Source organism: Xenopus tropicalis, chromosome 2 (genome assembly GCF_000004195.4).
Source record: "Xenopus tropicalis strain Nigerian chromosome 2, UCB_Xtro_10.0, whole genome shotgun sequence".
Taxonomy (NCBI): domain Eukaryota; kingdom Metazoa; phylum Chordata; class Amphibia; order Anura; family Pipidae; genus Xenopus; species Xenopus tropicalis.
The window spans coordinates 122698042-122715195 of NC_030678.2; the positions used below are offsets into that span (position 1 = coordinate 122698042).

General features: G+C 38.8%; 1 protein-coding gene across 1 annotated transcript; it reads left to right on the plus strand.

The window, feature by feature from the left end:
• Window positions 1-111: 111 nt before the first annotated feature.
• dct (dopachrome tautomerase) lies at window positions 112-12822 on the plus strand. Its single transcript, NM_001017161.2, is given in 8 exon segments — window positions 112-400; window positions 4324-4623; window positions 6080-6180; window positions 6895-7061; window positions 7437-7616; window positions 8181-8316; window positions 9796-9997; window positions 12563-12822. Coding segments are annotated over 8 exon segments (1557 nt in total). The 3' UTR covers window positions 12745-12822.
• Window positions 12823-17154: the final 4332 nt, after the last annotated feature.

Below are 17154 nucleotides of genomic sequence, written 5' to 3' on the forward strand. Positions count from 1 at the left end.
AGACATGAGACATTTGGCCTCCCAGTGAATGGCTGATTGTGAGTCCGTGTGCATGTGACACACACTAGCCGATAAGTAGCGGGGCCCGCCAGTGAGAGGAGCAGAGCGGAGATGGAGTGCAAGGGTGTCAGGGCTGTGTTGCTCCTCGCTTGCTGCCTCCAGGCGGTTCGCGCCCAATTCCCGCGGTCCTGTGTGACGGTGGAGGCGCTCACTTCCAAGCGCTGCTGCCCCGCTCTGGGCTCCGACCTCAACAACGTATGCGGCTCCCTGGAGGGTCGGGGCCAGTGCACCCCTGTGGTTGTGGATGAGCGGCCCTGGAGCGGACCCTATACCCTGCGCAATGTGGATGATCGGGAGCGCTGGCCGCTGAAGTTCTTTAACTCCATCTGCAGGTGCACAGGTGAGACGCGCTACTCAAGTGCGACACCGACTGTGCGACTTCCCTCCGCATCTGTCATGCAGTACTCTGCTGCACGGGTGTGGGAGTAGTTGGGGGAGCCTCCTGGGATATACTTGGGGTAACTGATCAAATAATAGCCGTGAACCTTGAACCCAATTACTGATGTACATTCTCCTATAGGTAACCCAGCCTGAAAGGTGAGATGTAGGGAGAATGTCAATATTCTTACCTTAGGGGAATATTTATAATGCTGTGTAGAAGGTGGAGTGGAGCCTTACCGGTGGGCAACCAATCCGCAATTAGATTTAAATTAGATTTCAACAGTTAGAAAACCAAAGCAAAGCTTTTGATTGGCTGCTATGGGCAACATCACTGGTAATGTTTTATTCCAGTTTTTACACAGCATGATAAATATACCCCTTAGTACATCTGAAAGTGTAATGCCATGGTCAACAGGGTGTGGGTTTGGGCGAAAAAGTAGTGGGCCTTGATGTTCTTGGAATTATGGCTGATATACCCATGTCTATACATCTGTTACTGTGTCCTTTACTATAGGCATATTGAGATCCACTGCACTGACCCATACAGCTAATCTGCAGCAAACAAACTGGAATGTTGCTATCATTTATCTTGCTGCAGCTCTTGGACCAGAACTTTGATAAAATATATTTTTTCTTTGGTAGAGGTATGGGACCTGTTATCCAGAATGCTCGGGACCGGGGTATTCCGGATAAGGGTTCTTTCTGTAATTTGGATCTCCATAACTTAGGTCTGCTAAAAATAATTAAATATTGAATAAACCCAATAGGCTTGTTTTGCCTCCAATAAGGATTCATTATATCTTAGTTGGGATTCGGAACTTTCTGGATAATGGGTTTCCGGATAAGGGATCCCATACCTGTACCATTATGTAATCTACAACTGAATCACCTATTAAGGGCTCTGGCACACGGGGAGATTAGTCGTCCACGAAAAATCTCCCTGTTCGCGGGCGACTAATCTAACCGAAATGCCATCCCACCGGCGAAAATGTAAATCGCCGGTGGGATGGCATACGCAGCGGCGCGATTTCAGTGTAATCGCGGAAGTTTCCTCTCAAGGCAATTCCATCCCACCGGCGATTTACATTTTCGCCGGTGGGATGGAATTTCGGGGAGATTAGTCGCCCGCGAACAGGGAGATTTGTTGCGGCGACTAATCTCCTCGTGTGCCAGAGCCCTAAAGAAACAGTAGCACCAAAATATAAAAGTGTATAAAAGTAATTACAGTATAATGCACTGTTGCCCTGCACTGGTACATCTGATGTTTGCCTCAGAGAGACAACTATACTTTATATAAACATAGCTGCTGTGTAGCCATGGGGGCAGCCATTCAAGAGAAAAGGCACAGGTTACTTAGCAGACAAGATATAAAGCTACTATTATATTATGCAGAGATTATCCGTTATCTGCTATGTAACCTGTGCCTTTTTCTTCTTTTTTCCAGCTTAAATGGCTGCCCCCATGGCTACACAGCAGCTTATTTATATAACCTATATGAGCATTTCTGTAGCAAACACACAGTTTTTACCAGTGCAGGGCAATGGTACATTATATTTTAATTACTTTAAAACACTTTTATTTTTTGGTTTTACTGTTCCTTTTAGTTCAAATTACATCCAGATTCCAATAACCACTGGTATGGTTCAAAAGACTGTACTATGACTGGGTTTTGAAACTGGTTTTATTTAGGACTCTTGCACACTGGCATTTTTTGAGTGTTTGATTTGTGATGCAGTTATGAGCGCATATAAATGCATTAATGCAATTGTAGATACTCAGAGTTGCATTTTATGGCATTCATGTTTCAGCACATTTTTTTTAGACACCGCATGCTGCATTTTCCCATACTTGAGAAACGTGGTTTGGTCTGATTATTGTAAATACATATTCTTGGATAAACACCACTGCTCTAATAGGGGAATATAACGAACGCTGGATAACTGAAAAAATGTGCATTGCGCAAATACTGAGTGGGTAATTTTCTGTTACGCATAGTAACTTTGTCCGCACATAGTGACTCCAATGGGAAAAAGCACGGCATGCCTTGTTAGAGCCAGTGCACAGTGTATGTGATCACACTAATGGAAAAATAAGCTATTTTAACCTCTTAAATGAGCATTTTTTTACCCCATGAAATGCACAGTTTTATTCCAATTATACTTTTTTTTCATACCGCCCTAATCATTTCCCCCATATGCTCTAAGTTTGCCTTTAAAGCCTTCAGATCTTTAACTGCTGTCATTTTAATCTGATGAACTAATGAGCTAATTTTCAATTCTTTTCAGTTGCAGTTTTGCCTGTGATTATACATAAAAATAACTAAGTATATGAAATTTTGTTGTGTTCTCCCAAATTGGCCTTTATTTTTTTCGTCAGCCTCAGATTTCACGCTGAGAGGCTGTTTCTAACAACATTGATCCCAACAGAAGAAAATTGCCTTTCAAGATGGTAAAAATGATTTAACACACAGAATATATGTAGAAATTATATTTTTATTTCCAGTGTGACTTTGTTATAATCAGGGCATATAAAGAGCCACTTGTGTGAAGTTCTTTAGTAGTTAAAAATCCTCCTGGAGATCCTGAAATCCAAATGCCACCCTTAATAAGCATAAAACTGCAAATCACACAAAGCATTAACTGGGAATGATTAGCGGTTTCCCCAATTAGTTCCTTTGAATCCCACTGTGTCTCGGAACTTCTGATCATAAGGGGGGCCATGTGACACGTGGGAATCTGCAACGCTAGGATAAGTAATTCTCAGGGGATGTAGTTATACAGAATAAAAATCCCAAATAACATTCTTAAAAAGAGAAGAAAAAACACAAGGAAAAAAAACTTTACTAAAAAGTTTATCGTTAAAGGGGAATCTCGCCAAAATAATTTAGAAAAGAATAAATACATAATTTTTTAAATCAAAAATGTATTTCTAAACTTTATATGTATTAATTTATGTATTCATTAAAAACATATTTGCCCTGCTCATGTTTATATTTATAAAGCTGGACGAGACTTTATTGTGCAAACATAATTGTGATTCGCAATGCGAATGTCTGCAAAAGCTTTATGAATATGGCACATTTGCAAATTGCGAATATTTGTGTGCTCTCTGCGTCCGAGTTATGCCACAAATTTGATAGTGTAAAAAATATTCACTAAACTGTTTGCGAATATAAAATTGCTATTTGCGAAAAGTGTGCACAATTCACATTTCACTAAGATTCACAGAAAAAAGTCAAGACTGGCACAGCAGAAAACATGCGCAAAACAATATTATGTGAAATAAAAACATTTGTGGGAACTATATAAATGACCACCATTGTCCACGATATTGTTGGAAAATGTAATTGCCGTAATTGTTTGTTTATTTTTCTCTGTTTCTGAGTCTGACTATAAAAATAGTTACTATAATAGAATACCTCACCCCTCTCCCCCACGCACAAACAAGTTCATGCACACTTAGGGGTATATTTATCATGCTGTGTAAAAAGTGGAGTGAAGCATTACTGATGTTACCAATCTGCAATTAGATTTCAACAGTTATAGCAGCCAATCAGATGCTTTGATTTGGTTTTCTGAGTAACATCACCGGTAATGTTTTACTCCACTTTTTACACAGCATGATAAATATACCCCTTAGTAACATTGCGCGGGGAAAGCAGCTAAAGTGACCTGTGGCGGTAGAGGTGCGAGGGCCCAGACTAGGGGTAGGCAGAACATTCCCAGCACCCTCCTCCCTTGTACCTCTTTTACCTACCCCTTACTCCCACAGGCTCTGTATAGAAAGAAAAGTTAGTGTATTGTTTCTTTAAGTTGCTATTTTTCCATCTGGGTGTTTTTATCACAATTAAAAGGGATATCTGAACTTTTTGTATTTAACTAGGGAACTTTGCAGGATTTAATTGTGGAGAATGCAAATTTGGCTGGACGGGACCCACTTGTGAGCAGCGGAAGCCCCCGGTTGTGCGAAAAAATATCCATTCATTGACTGCACAGGAGAGAACTCAGTTTTTGGATGCGCTGGATCAAGCCAAGAATACGATTCATCCTGACTATGTGATTGCTACTCAGCATTGGCTAAGCATTCTTGGGCCCAATGGAACAGAACCACAAGTGGCAAATACTAGCATCTACAACTATTTTGTGTGGCTTCATTACTACTCTGTTAGGGACACATTGCTAGGTTTGTAAAGCCATATTTGTAAATTGTGCCTATTCTAATGTGCTTATTTCCAGTCTTTAGGCATTCTTATTCAGCCCACTGGTCAAACAATTTTGATGTGTGCTGATGGTTTGCTACTTGGATATTTTTGGTAGACTGGTTACCAGTTTTGCATACATTGGATGCCCATAAACCATTCTTAAGTGAGCTGGCAGCCTACTGGCGCCAAAGTAAATCCATTATGATATTGGATCTCCTTTAGCTATTGAGTAGCAAGGGTGGAAAATCGTTTTGGCCAAGGGCTCAGGGTTAAACATTTAGATCTTTTATTTGGCCAAGTGCTGCCTTCAAGCTTGTGTTCCATGTGTCCATGGAGGAGTGGAGGTGCTCTGTGACACAAGCTTGAAGGCAGTTATTGGGCGAATTAAAATTAGATCTAAATTAGATCCAATACCATGATAAATTAAGTTAATTTTGGGGCCAGTGGGGGGGGGGGGGGGGGTGTGTGTGTGTGTGTGTGTGTGTGAAAAAAAATACAGGGAACTCAAAAATAAGACATCCTAGATCTGAATTAATGAAATATTCTTGTTAAATATTTCATTCATTACATAGTTGAATGTGCTGACAACAAAATCAAGCAAAAATTATCAATGGAAATCAAATTTATCAACCCATGGAGGTCTGTATTTGGAATCACACTCAAAATTAAAGTGGACAAAAACACTACTGGCTGATCCAACTTTGATGTAATGTCCTTAAAACAAGTCAAAATGAGGCTCAGTAGTGTGTCCTTAGACTTGTTTTAAGGACATTACATCAAAGTTGGATCAGCCTGTAGTGTTTTTGTCCACTTTAATTTGGAGTGTGACTCCAAATCCAGACCTCCATGGGTTAATAAATTTGATTTCCATTGATAATTTTTGGGTGATTTTGTTGTCAGCACATTCAACTATGTAAATAATGAAGTATTTAATAAGAATATTTCATTCATTCAGATCGAGGATGTCTTATTTTTGTGTTCCCTTTATTTTTTTGAGGTGCTGTGTGTGTGTGTGTGTGGTTCCTGTAGGTGCAGTATAAACAAGTAAAAGGGTAGTTTGTATATTTCAGACATTTATATTTTTTATACCTGGTTTTAACATTTTCATAATATTGGTGTTTTGCTTTATAGCAAGCCACACATTATTAAGAATCACTGAACCTAAAAGTGAACCTTACAGTGTCATTAAACTGACTCTGCTAGAAATGATCTTAATAGCTCCCATTTAAATGCCTCACTGATGCCGTTTAATCCATTTTATTGGCTGTAAGCAAATGGTTTTATGATGCCCTTTTATATATAGACAGAATTTAGTTTTAAAATAGTATCAGTGTGGGTTAAGATGTCTCGGCAGGATATTGTTACAAACCTGAGAATAAAAAAAAAGCTATAAAAACTAAGTCTTGCTTGTTACTTCCTATCCAATCTATTTTGTAGGACCAGGACGTCCCTTCACTGCAATTGACTTCTCCCACCAGGGACCAGCGTTTGTAACTTGGCATCGTTACCACCTGTTACTGCTGGAAAGAGATCTTCAGGTTGGGCTTCATTTCTTAAACATGTAACCCTCAAATTCTCTCTCTGTGCAGCACAGCAGAACTGCAATATCCTGATACAAGGGAGGAGCCCCAAAAATGTCTCTCTGGGGGTTAGTTCTATAGCATGTTGTAGATGGACATTTTTTTACTCTCTCTGTGTGGATCAGATCCTATCATTATCATATTAATGACCAAGCAGTGGTACCATATAGGAAGAGGGCAAAGTGTTTACTAGTTACAAAACTGTTATGAAACAATAACTAATGGGTGGGAGAGTACTCATTCTGCCTACCCCCCTAGTCTGGGCCCTCATCTGTGAGGGCTGCAGGTCCTACCTTCCTCCCTGTCCCCCATGTGCAGTGGAGTAACTATCGTGAGACCACATGGCAAGCAATCCTGCTGCTTGCGCTCCTGGAGGAGGGAGTGCAGGTCTAGGTCCTCACAGGGGGGGGAGAGGTGGCCAGCAGGCTTTGCCTGGCTCTGAGTTCAAGTCACTAATACTTTTCCATATCGATTTTTAAAATACATTATTAATTTCCAAAAGGAATCCATCACAATGCTTTATTTTAATCATTTAGCCTACACTCTCTTTTTTCTGTATCGTTAGTGTTTTATTTTATTTTAGTCTAAATTTTGAATAAATCATAAAATGCATGAGCTTTTTTCTGGATGACAGTACAGTTTGGGGCTAATTTTTTTCCCAATATCCAACAGAGAATGACTGGCAATGAGTCCTTTGCTTTACCATATTGGAACTTTGCAACTGGAAGGAATGAGTGTGATGTATGTACTGACGAGTTATTTGGTGCACCCAGACTGGACGACCCTAATCTGATAAGTGCTGGATCCCGATTCTCACGCTGGGGAATTGTGTGCAACAGGTATGTGTATTCTAGCCAAAATTGTAGCTTTATAGAATGTAACCTTTCACCTAGGACCTAATGTGTATGCAAATGTAGAGTTAATCACATACATGTGTGTCATGTTAGCATGCATGCCTGTAATTCATTCACCAAGAAAGTATCTCAGTCCCATAATTTACAGCAAGTATCATATTTATTATCTGACAGAGTATGCATTGGTCTGTCTCCCAGGTAAAACCTGTCATGAGTCTGCCAATGCCTTTTGTTTGTCCTTGGCAGGAAATGCACGTAGAATAAGAAATATTTATCTTTACAAGAATTGTGTGATTTACATTTCGGTTTTTTTTTTTTTGTTTTTTTATACTTTAATTGTTTCATATGTTTGAATCCTAGTCTGAATGATTACAATCGGCTTGTGACCCTGTGTAATGGAACTAATGAAGGGTTTCTTCAGAGAAACCCTTTGGGTGGTGCAGAAGGAAGGCTTCCATCCATGGAAGATGTGCAGAAATGTCTCTCTTTGAATGAGTTTGATAATCCTCCCTTCTTCAGGAATTCTACTTTCAGCTTCCGGTAAGGTGATGATCTGTGTTTGTCTGTTAATAATGAATATACATGATATTGCATGATATACTAAGGTCCTGGATATGCTCTAACCAGAGCTCCATCTGCAAGGAGTTTGTATCTTCATCCTGAATCTGTGTAGGGTTTCCTGCAGGTGCTCTGGTTTCCTCCCACACTACTTTAAAAGGGGCTTGGATCACCTTTTAAGGGGGTTATGGATGATTTCTTGAACAAGCATAGTACCCAAGGCTATTGTGATACTAAAATCTACAGCTAGTATTGATGTTGGTATATATAGTTTATGTATGTTAGTGTATAGATTGGTAAGTAAAGGTTTGTGTGTGCTGGGATTACTTGGAAGGGTTGCACTTGATGGACTGGTCTTTTTTCAACCCTATGTAACTACAAAACCAGGCTCCTGATGAAACTGACCCTAGGTGTGAATGTTATAGGGACCTTAGATTGTAAGATCCACTCGGCAGAGACTGGTGTAAATGAAGTATAATCTGTGAAGTGAAATATGTCGGCACTATATAAATGAAAGAGACGAATATATTTCTTTGATCATCCTAGGAATGCCCTTGAAGGATTTGATGAACCAGATGGAACATTAAATTCAACAGCAATGAGTCTACATAACCTTGTCCATTCTTTCTTAAATGGAACTAGCGCACAGTCACACTCTTCTGCCAATGACCCCATCTTTGTGGTATGGTTTCCTATTCCTTATTATGAACAGTCACGACTTTTAAATATTAAAAAGGCCCAAAGAAACTATGCATGTATAACTATAAATAAGTATAAATACGCAGGGAGTAAGTGCCATGTGGTATGAGACAGTAGGAAGGAGGTCCCTGCCCCGTAGAGCTTACACTCTAAGTGGTTGGGTAACATACAGGCACAAATTGGAAGGTAACATTGCACTAGGTTTGGGCATTTGCCCTTAAGCGCAGGACTAGGCAAAATAATGTTTTAGTGCTCCAGATATGTATATTTTATTTTGAGGTTTAATTCAAAAAGAATAACCTCACATCCACTAGAAATAGTGATTACAACACCTTTGAAACTCTGGACAGAAGTGCAAAAGTGCACCCCTGATTTGAAGAACATTTAATTTGGTAAGGCCCAAGTGCAATATTGCAAGGGAAAATGAACACCTGAAGCAATAATATGGCTTTGTTCAGGGAGCAGAAGGGAAGGAGGCTATGAAGATTCTGCATCACTCTTGAATTGTGACTACTCTTTCAGATGATTTTCCAGGAAGAGGTGTTAAATTATAATCTGTCCAGTGTTGGTGCCGGCATGCCATTTATTGTTATACATGATCTCTTAAGATTGCTATTAAGTAAAAGCAAAATAAAAGCATCATGCAGTTTATAAAAATAATTATGAAAAGTGCACACTAGTTGCCCATGTAGGCATTATCGTTTGTGGGGTGACCAACCCATTGGGGGAGATTTACTAATCCACGAATCCGAATCGCCGTTGCGGCTTTTTCATCGCTGCCGCGACTTTATTGTATTTTGCGCGACTATTTCGTTGTTGTTGTGATTTTTTCGTATTGAGCGATTGTAAATGGTGGAAAAACTAATCAGATTTTTTCGCCACAGCGCCGAAAAAGTCGCAAAAATAAGCCCGTCATGTACTTGTTTGATAGCAATAATATGGTAAAACATGTTCCCTTCCATGTCTAATGTCCACTATCTGTTTGACTGCATAAAGGAACAGTAACGCCAAAAAAATAAAGTGTATCAAAGCAATATATTATGTACTATTGCCCTGCACTGGTAAAAGTTGTGTGTTAGCTTCAGAAGCACTACTATAGTTAATATAATAAGCTGCTGTGTAGCCACGGGGGCAACCATTCAAGCTGGAGAAAAGGTTACATAGCAGATAACGGATAAGTTGCATATATTCCCGTTTCCATATTCTACAGAGCATATCTGTTATCTGCTATGTAACCTGTGCCTTTTCTCCTTTTTTTTTCCAGCTTGAATGGCTAAATTCTACACCTAAATTATTTATTAGGGTGACAGGTCCCCTTTAAGTGTTTTTTTTCTTATGAAAATTATGTTGTACATAAGTGTAAATTTGTCAGTCAGAATATTACCGCCATTATGCTATCACCATCCTCATTTTTTACCTAATGTATGTTAAGACCAGCCAATATCTGTTCCCATTCCCCCAGGTGCTGCACTCTTTTACTGATGCTATCTTTGATGAGTGGATGAAACGTTTTCAGCCATCAGATGTTGCTTGGCCTCAAGAATTGGCTCCAATAGGGCACAACCGTATGTACAACATGGTGCCATTCTTTCCTCCTGTTACCAATGAAGAGCTTTTCCTACCAGCTGAACAGTTAGGCTATGTTTATTCTATCGACCTACCAGGTACATTTTATATTCTTTCATTCTGAACTTTATTTTTTAATGTAAAGAGAGCCATAGCTTTAACAGCTATTAGTCCAACATTGAAAGATTGGGAAGACCTCATTTGTAAGGTTATCTCATGATACAGATTGACGTATATGAGGAGGGGTGGCTTAAAGAAATTCCCAGGAGTCTTGGAACCATGGCAGACACTCCAGGATATGACTTACTTAATGGAATACTTTTCTTCCTATGTAAATAACAGGGAAAATTTGACTTACTAAATACAGGTATCTATCAAAGTGAATAGCCATTGCTCTAAGATGGATGCCATTAAGTCAATGTCAGGGTGTTGTTAAATTGTTTATTGCATACAACCTAAAAACTGTAACACAATTGATGATGCATTATACTGTTTTTTTTCTTTAATAAAATAATTATATTACTATTACTTAAATTAGAAAAAAGTATACAATAAAAACCACATAAATAATAGCAAACTGACAGCATTCACAAACAGTCCATTTGCAATATTTATTTATTTATGGACACATGGAGTTGACTCCATAACCCTTTAACATATTGGTTAGGGCAGACATAAGCAAAATAAAATTTTACTACATATATTGAAATACAACCGATTTGGAAAGCCCCAGTATTTTGAGGGCCCCAGTACCTATTATGTATAGTATCACAGATAATTCTATCCTTTGTAGATCTAAATCCTGCAACAGTACAATACTACCTACATTTACTAATATTCATTTTTTTTTCAATACAATGTGTTGTTTGCCAAGGCATTCAAGTTTTTTTTTTTGTTTTTTTTTTGTATTTTTTGGGGGAGCTATTTCCCCACACATTTTTGCATCCTTAGTTTGAATGTTTTAGGTGTGTTTGAAAATTTATAAAATCTGCCTCAGGCTTGTGTAGTTTCAGAGGTTTTTTCTAAGAGACACAACGAACATGGTGGATTTTTTTTTTTTTATTGCAAAGCCTAAAAGATGCTAACAGTAAGCTGACCTCTTTGCCACATTGTGACAAATTCTAAATTTGTCTCTACCCTTTTACAGTGGAGGAAATAATTATTTGACCCCTCACTGATTTTGTAAGTTTGTCCAATGACAAAGAAATGAAAAGTCTCAGAACAGTATCATTTCAATGGTAGGTTTATTTTAACAGTGGCAGATAGCACATCAAAAGGAAAATCGAAAAAAATAACTGTAAATAAAAGATAGCAACTGATTTGCATTTCATTGAGTGAAATAAGTTTTTGAACCCCTACCAACCATTAAGAGTTCTGGCTCCCACAGAGTGGTTAGACACTTCTACTCAATTAGTCAACCTCATTAAGGACACCTGTCTTAACTAGTCACCTGTATAAAAGACACCTGTCCACAGAATCAATGAATCAAGCAGACTCCAAACTCTCCAACATGGGAAAGACCAAAGAGCTGTCCAAGGATGTCAGAGACAAAATTGTAGACCTGCACAAGGCTGGAATGGGCTACAAAACCATTAGCAAGAAGCTGGGAGAGAAGGTGACAACTGTTGGTGCGATTGTTCGAAAATGGAAGGAGCACAAAATGACCATCAATGACTTTTCATTTCTTTGTCATTGGACAAACTTACAAAATCAGTGAGGGGTCAAATAATTATTTCCTCCACTGTATATAATATAAATAAAAAAAAAAAAATATATATATATATACTGTATATTTTTATATATATATATATATATATATATATATATATATATATATAATATGTGTGTGTGTGTGTGCCAAGGGTCTACAGAACAATACCGTAAATCTGTAAAATCTACTTATAAACCCTGCCTACTCAATGCATTTGCCTGGCTCAGTCCATCCCCACCCCTTTTATGTCATCACTCTGCCCTGTTACAACACAACTCCACCCCTTTTTTCACCTGCTTCTTATATCATGAGTCAGTACAGGCCTGAAGAAAATGTGGCAACACTGATTATAGATTATACATTCTGTTGTGTTTCTGTTCCATTTGCCACAGATCATGGATTCTGCAATATGTGACACATATATATGATTAAAGGGTATTGTTTAAAGTAACACCAAAAAATGAAAGTGTATAAAAGTAACTAAAATATAATGTGCTGCTGCCCTGCACTGGTAAAAGTTGTGTGTTTACTTCAGAAAGTCTACTATAATTTATATAAATAAGCTGCTATGTAGCCATGGAGGCAGCCATTCAAAGGAGAAAAGGCACAGGCACATAGCAGATAACAGATAAAACACTATTGTATTCTACAGAACTTATCTGTTATCTGCTATGTAACCTGTGCCTTTTCTCTTTTTTTCCAGTTTGAATGGCTGCCCCCGTGGCTACACAGCAGCTTATTATATAAATTATAGTAGTATTACTGTAGCAAACACACCAGTTTTACCAGTGCAGGGCAACAGTGCATTATATATTTATTACTTTAAAGCTCTTTCATTTTTTTAGTGTTACTGTTCCTTTAACAGCAGACGATTGTGTAGTCTGATGTGGTAACATTCCATCCATGGTGTGTTAAATTTTTGCATCATTATGTACACTTTCTACCATTCTAGCTTCCATCGAAGACACCCGTGCAGTGGCTGTCCTGGTTGGGTCCACTATTGGTGGCATTCTTCTTGCCGTACTTTTACTTCTGCTTCTCCTAGTGCTCTTCATGCAAAGAAAACGTCAACAAGGATTTGAGCCATTAATGAATGCCACCTTTACCAACAAGAGATACACAGAAGATGCATAACATAACAATTGTAACAAAATAAACCGGTACTTCAGTGTGTACCATTATGTAAATATCTTATTAAACTGGTTATCACTATTAGGTTTTTGGAAAAAGCTTTTGTTTAAAACCTTAAAGATTTTCTTTGTTATTGTTTGAAAATCATATCCGGTTTATCCTGTATGATATGATAAATATTTTCGCACAGGTACACAAACATTATTTATGTGGGTACAGACTGACTACAATTCCTATCTCAATCAAACTACCTAAGTTCATTTTTTTTTTATTTGAAGAGGGAAATAATATCCATAGGCCATGTATTGGCTTCTTTAATATTTTAAAAAAAAAAAAAATCTAAAAGAATGTTAACCATTTTCCCTGTGTTTTATGTGATGCCCTCTTTCCATACACACAAAATATATATTTAACACGGGTCTTTCAGCCCATAGCGCCATCTCGAGGCGGCCAGTGGAACGATGCACCCTGCCACTTTGGTTTTTAGTTTTAAAGGTTGGACACTCTCTACACTAGAAGAGCCGAAATTCCAATTTAAAAATCAGAATCCTAGCTCTTGAAATTACCAGAGGCGGCTTTTTGTTGCCCCTGGTAACTTCAGGGTCTCCGCCGACTGAGGCAGGTTTCTTAACATACTGCATGGCAGTGCCCCTGATTTAACATAATTAACTTTGCCTATTATAAGTAGCTTGAACAGTCCTGCACAAGGATACATATATAATAATTAGATATTCAAAAAGTAGAACTTTTTGTACAAGACCTTTTAAAGATTAAAATTCTGCTGACTTTACCAGCACATGTTGTCACAAACTACATGCAGTAGAAGTTGGTTCTAAAATTTTGAAAACCATTTCATGCTATACAGTAGGTATGTGACCTCTTGTACAGAATGCTTGGGACCTAGGGTTTTCTGGATAAGGGATCTTTCCTTAATTTTGATTACTATGCCTTAAGTCTAATAAAAGCATATAAACATTGAATAAACCCAGTAGGATTGTTTTGCCTCCAATTAATTATATCTTAAGTACAAGGTACTAATTTTAATATGGAGACAAAGGATATAATTTTAAAACATGAATTAACCTTATTCAGAGCTTTCTGTATAATGGGTTTCTGCATAACTGATCTCATACCTGTACAAATAACCCCTTTAAAGGGAAACGAAAGGCAAAATCACTTGGGGGTGCCAAAATGTTAGGCACCCCCAAGTGACTTTAACCGCTTACCTCGTACCCCGGGCTGGTGCCCCTGTTAGGAGAAAACAGCACCAGCCTGGGGCACCTGGAGCGGATCGCTTCCTTCTTCCTGCTTCCGTTGCTGGAATGCCAGCGGTGGGCGCATGCGCAGTAGAGTGAAAAGCCGACTTTAATTTTTAAGTTCGGCTTTTCAATCTACTGCGCATGCGCGCGCAGCGAATCGGAAGAAGGAAGCGCCGGCAGCTACCCCGGGCTGGTGCTGTTCCCTCCTCACAGGGGCACCAGCCCGGGGTAAAAGGTAGGTGGTCAAAGTCACTTGGGGGTGCCTAACATTTTGGTACCCCCAAGTGACTTTGACTTTCTTTTTCCTTTAAAAGCCTTTTTTTTTATTAATATAATCACTTGTACTTCAGTTTTGTAAACAAACAAGGTTGTCACATTTGCCAAGTTTTTTTTAATTAGAAATAGGCATATTTGTTTTGCTGAACGTGTAAAAAATAAAAAGAACCTTAAAACTTTTCATAGTACGTCATTAGGTTAAACATTATATTTTAATGCTTCCCAGCTTTTTACTTGCAACACCTTGGGCTAGAAAATGTTCTCACAGTTTCATCCTATTACTATGAAACAAGTCAAAATGATAGAAAACAGTTGATTGCATATAACTAAATAAAGTTATGCTTGAGGATGCAGGTGTCTTTATAGAAGAGGTTTTTTTATAGAAGATAAAAATGAAATTACTTTATCTTTGGGAACATGGTTAGAACTCCCATCCATAATCCAAAATGCAACTTAAAATAAAATGGGTATTGGTTACATTGACATTAAAGGGGTCATTCATCTTGCCAATTCTTGAATCAGTTTAGTTGATTTCATACCGCATCAGAAAGCTTGAGTTTTTATTTTTCTAAGATTTGTTTTTGCTGAAAATCCTCCGATGCAGCTGAGAAATGAAACAAATTGTTAGAGGTCAAAGAGTCAGACAACCTGGCCTTATTGAGTAACTACTGGGCAGCTTTTATCGGCCTGTGTAATAGCCACCTTTAGTTTCCTTTTTACTCAATCTTTCAATACAACATATCTACTAGACTACTATTAATGTAGTTTAAATTGATTATATTTGAATACAATTGAATCTGCTCCCATCAGGCTGAAACGATTAAGGGACAGGAGGGCACTGGCTGATTAAAAACAAGAACATTTTTTTCTGAAGTTCACCTGCCGAAAAGTGGAAGAGTGAAGGAACAAAGATCTCTGCATCAATACACTAATACTTGTTCTAAATAACATTAAAATGATTCTAAGTGATTCTATGTTTCCCACTTAAAAACAAAACACTTACAAAATAATAAATCAGTTTAACTAGCCTCCCTCCTTCCTTCCTGTAAAAGAAATATGTGGGGTCTCAGGGTGTCTTCCTCTGATATATTAATACTGTGCTTTTAATGAAAAACATAGTTATATTAGATGGGGTCCCCTACACTAGTATAGGAATTTAGTAACAGACTGCTGGCACATGAGATTAGTTGCCCAGATAAATCCTCTCTAGCCTGGGTGACTAATCACCTGTAAATACTTCCCCACTGGTGAAAAAGTAAATTACCAGTGCGAAAACATACATGATGCTTCATTTTACTGAAGTAGAGAAAATGCCTGCTTTCGCATTTTGTGGGACTGCTGTACTCTGCTGTACCCCATGTAGCTGCATTCAGGCTGAAGTTGTGCCTGTCAGTAGAACTATAGGAAGCTGCTGATTACATCATGCCTGATTAAAAACCACAGGTGTAGTACAGCGCTTGATAAGCAATGTGTGCCCTTGTGATAAAGATGATATTGAACAGCCTTAGTTAGCAAGTTTATATAGAATATTATAGGCAATGTCACAACCAAAAATTGTTATATTGTTGATATAACAGGATCACATTTTTCTGGGCTGTTTACCTGTTTTTTTGAAACCAGTAGACCAGGGGTAGGGAACCTATGGCTCGGGAGCCAAATGTGGCTCTTTTGATGGCTGCATCTGGCTCGCTGACAAATCTTTAATAAAAAAAAATAACGGGGGGTGTGTCCTGCGCTCTCCTCCGCATCGCATCCACATTCGGCATCCTTGGCACCCACCCTACCTTGCCCCTGCGCTCGGCGGATAGAAGACGTGTTCTAAGCCTTAGAACACGTCTTCTATCCACCGAACGCAGGCCACGCCCTCCTCTGCATCGCATCCGCATCTGGCATCCTTGGGACCCACCCTACCTTGCCCCGAAGCATCCGCGGCCAAACATATCGTTTGGCTCTCACGGAATTAATTTTAAAATATGTGGTGTTTATGGCTCTCTCAGCCAAAAAGTTTCCCAACTCCTGGGTTAAATGATTCCCTTTTCTCTGTAATAATAAAACAGTACCTGTACTTGATCCCAACTAAGATATAATTACCCCTTATTGGGGGCAGAACAGCCCTATTGGGTATATTTAATGGTTAAATGATTCCCTTTTCTCTGTAATAATAAAACAGTACCTGTACTTGATCCCAACTAAGATGTAATTACCCCTTATTGGAGGCAGAACAGCCCTATTGGGTTTATTTAATGCTTAAATGATTCCCTTTTCTCTGTAATAATAAAACAGTACATGTACGTGATCCCAACTAAGATATAATTAATCTTTACTGGATGTAAAATAATCCTATTGGGTTTAATTAATGTTTTTTGATTTCTTAAGGACTTAAGGTATGAAGATCCAAATTACGGAAAGACCCCTTATCCAGAATACCATTGGTCCCGAGCATTCTGGATAATGGGTCCTATACCTCTATACATTTTTGTTAAAAGTTACATTTTTCGTTTTAGCAGCAGTGTCCCCTCTTTAATCCCTTCACTGACACTCGCCCCAGCTTATCTGTGCCCCCCCATAGCAGAACTACAGAGCTGCCTGACAGCATTGCCCCCCCTAACTTTAGCACTTTAGCTGTGCCCCTTCTGTTCCCAGCAGCCCCTTGGGGATCAGCAAGCAGCACTTACACACTGGCACCCAAACTGGGATATTGGGGTACTGGGAATTCAAATCAGGGGCCGTGACTGATAATGAATAAAGCACCGGTACCTTATTCCCAGCCTGGGGCCCACACTTACTGTTCCTCTTCCCCTCAGATTAAGTCCCGGTACAGCTGCGCAGTGATTGGATGGGCTGCAGGGTGAATGCTTCCAGTCTATCCAATCAGTTT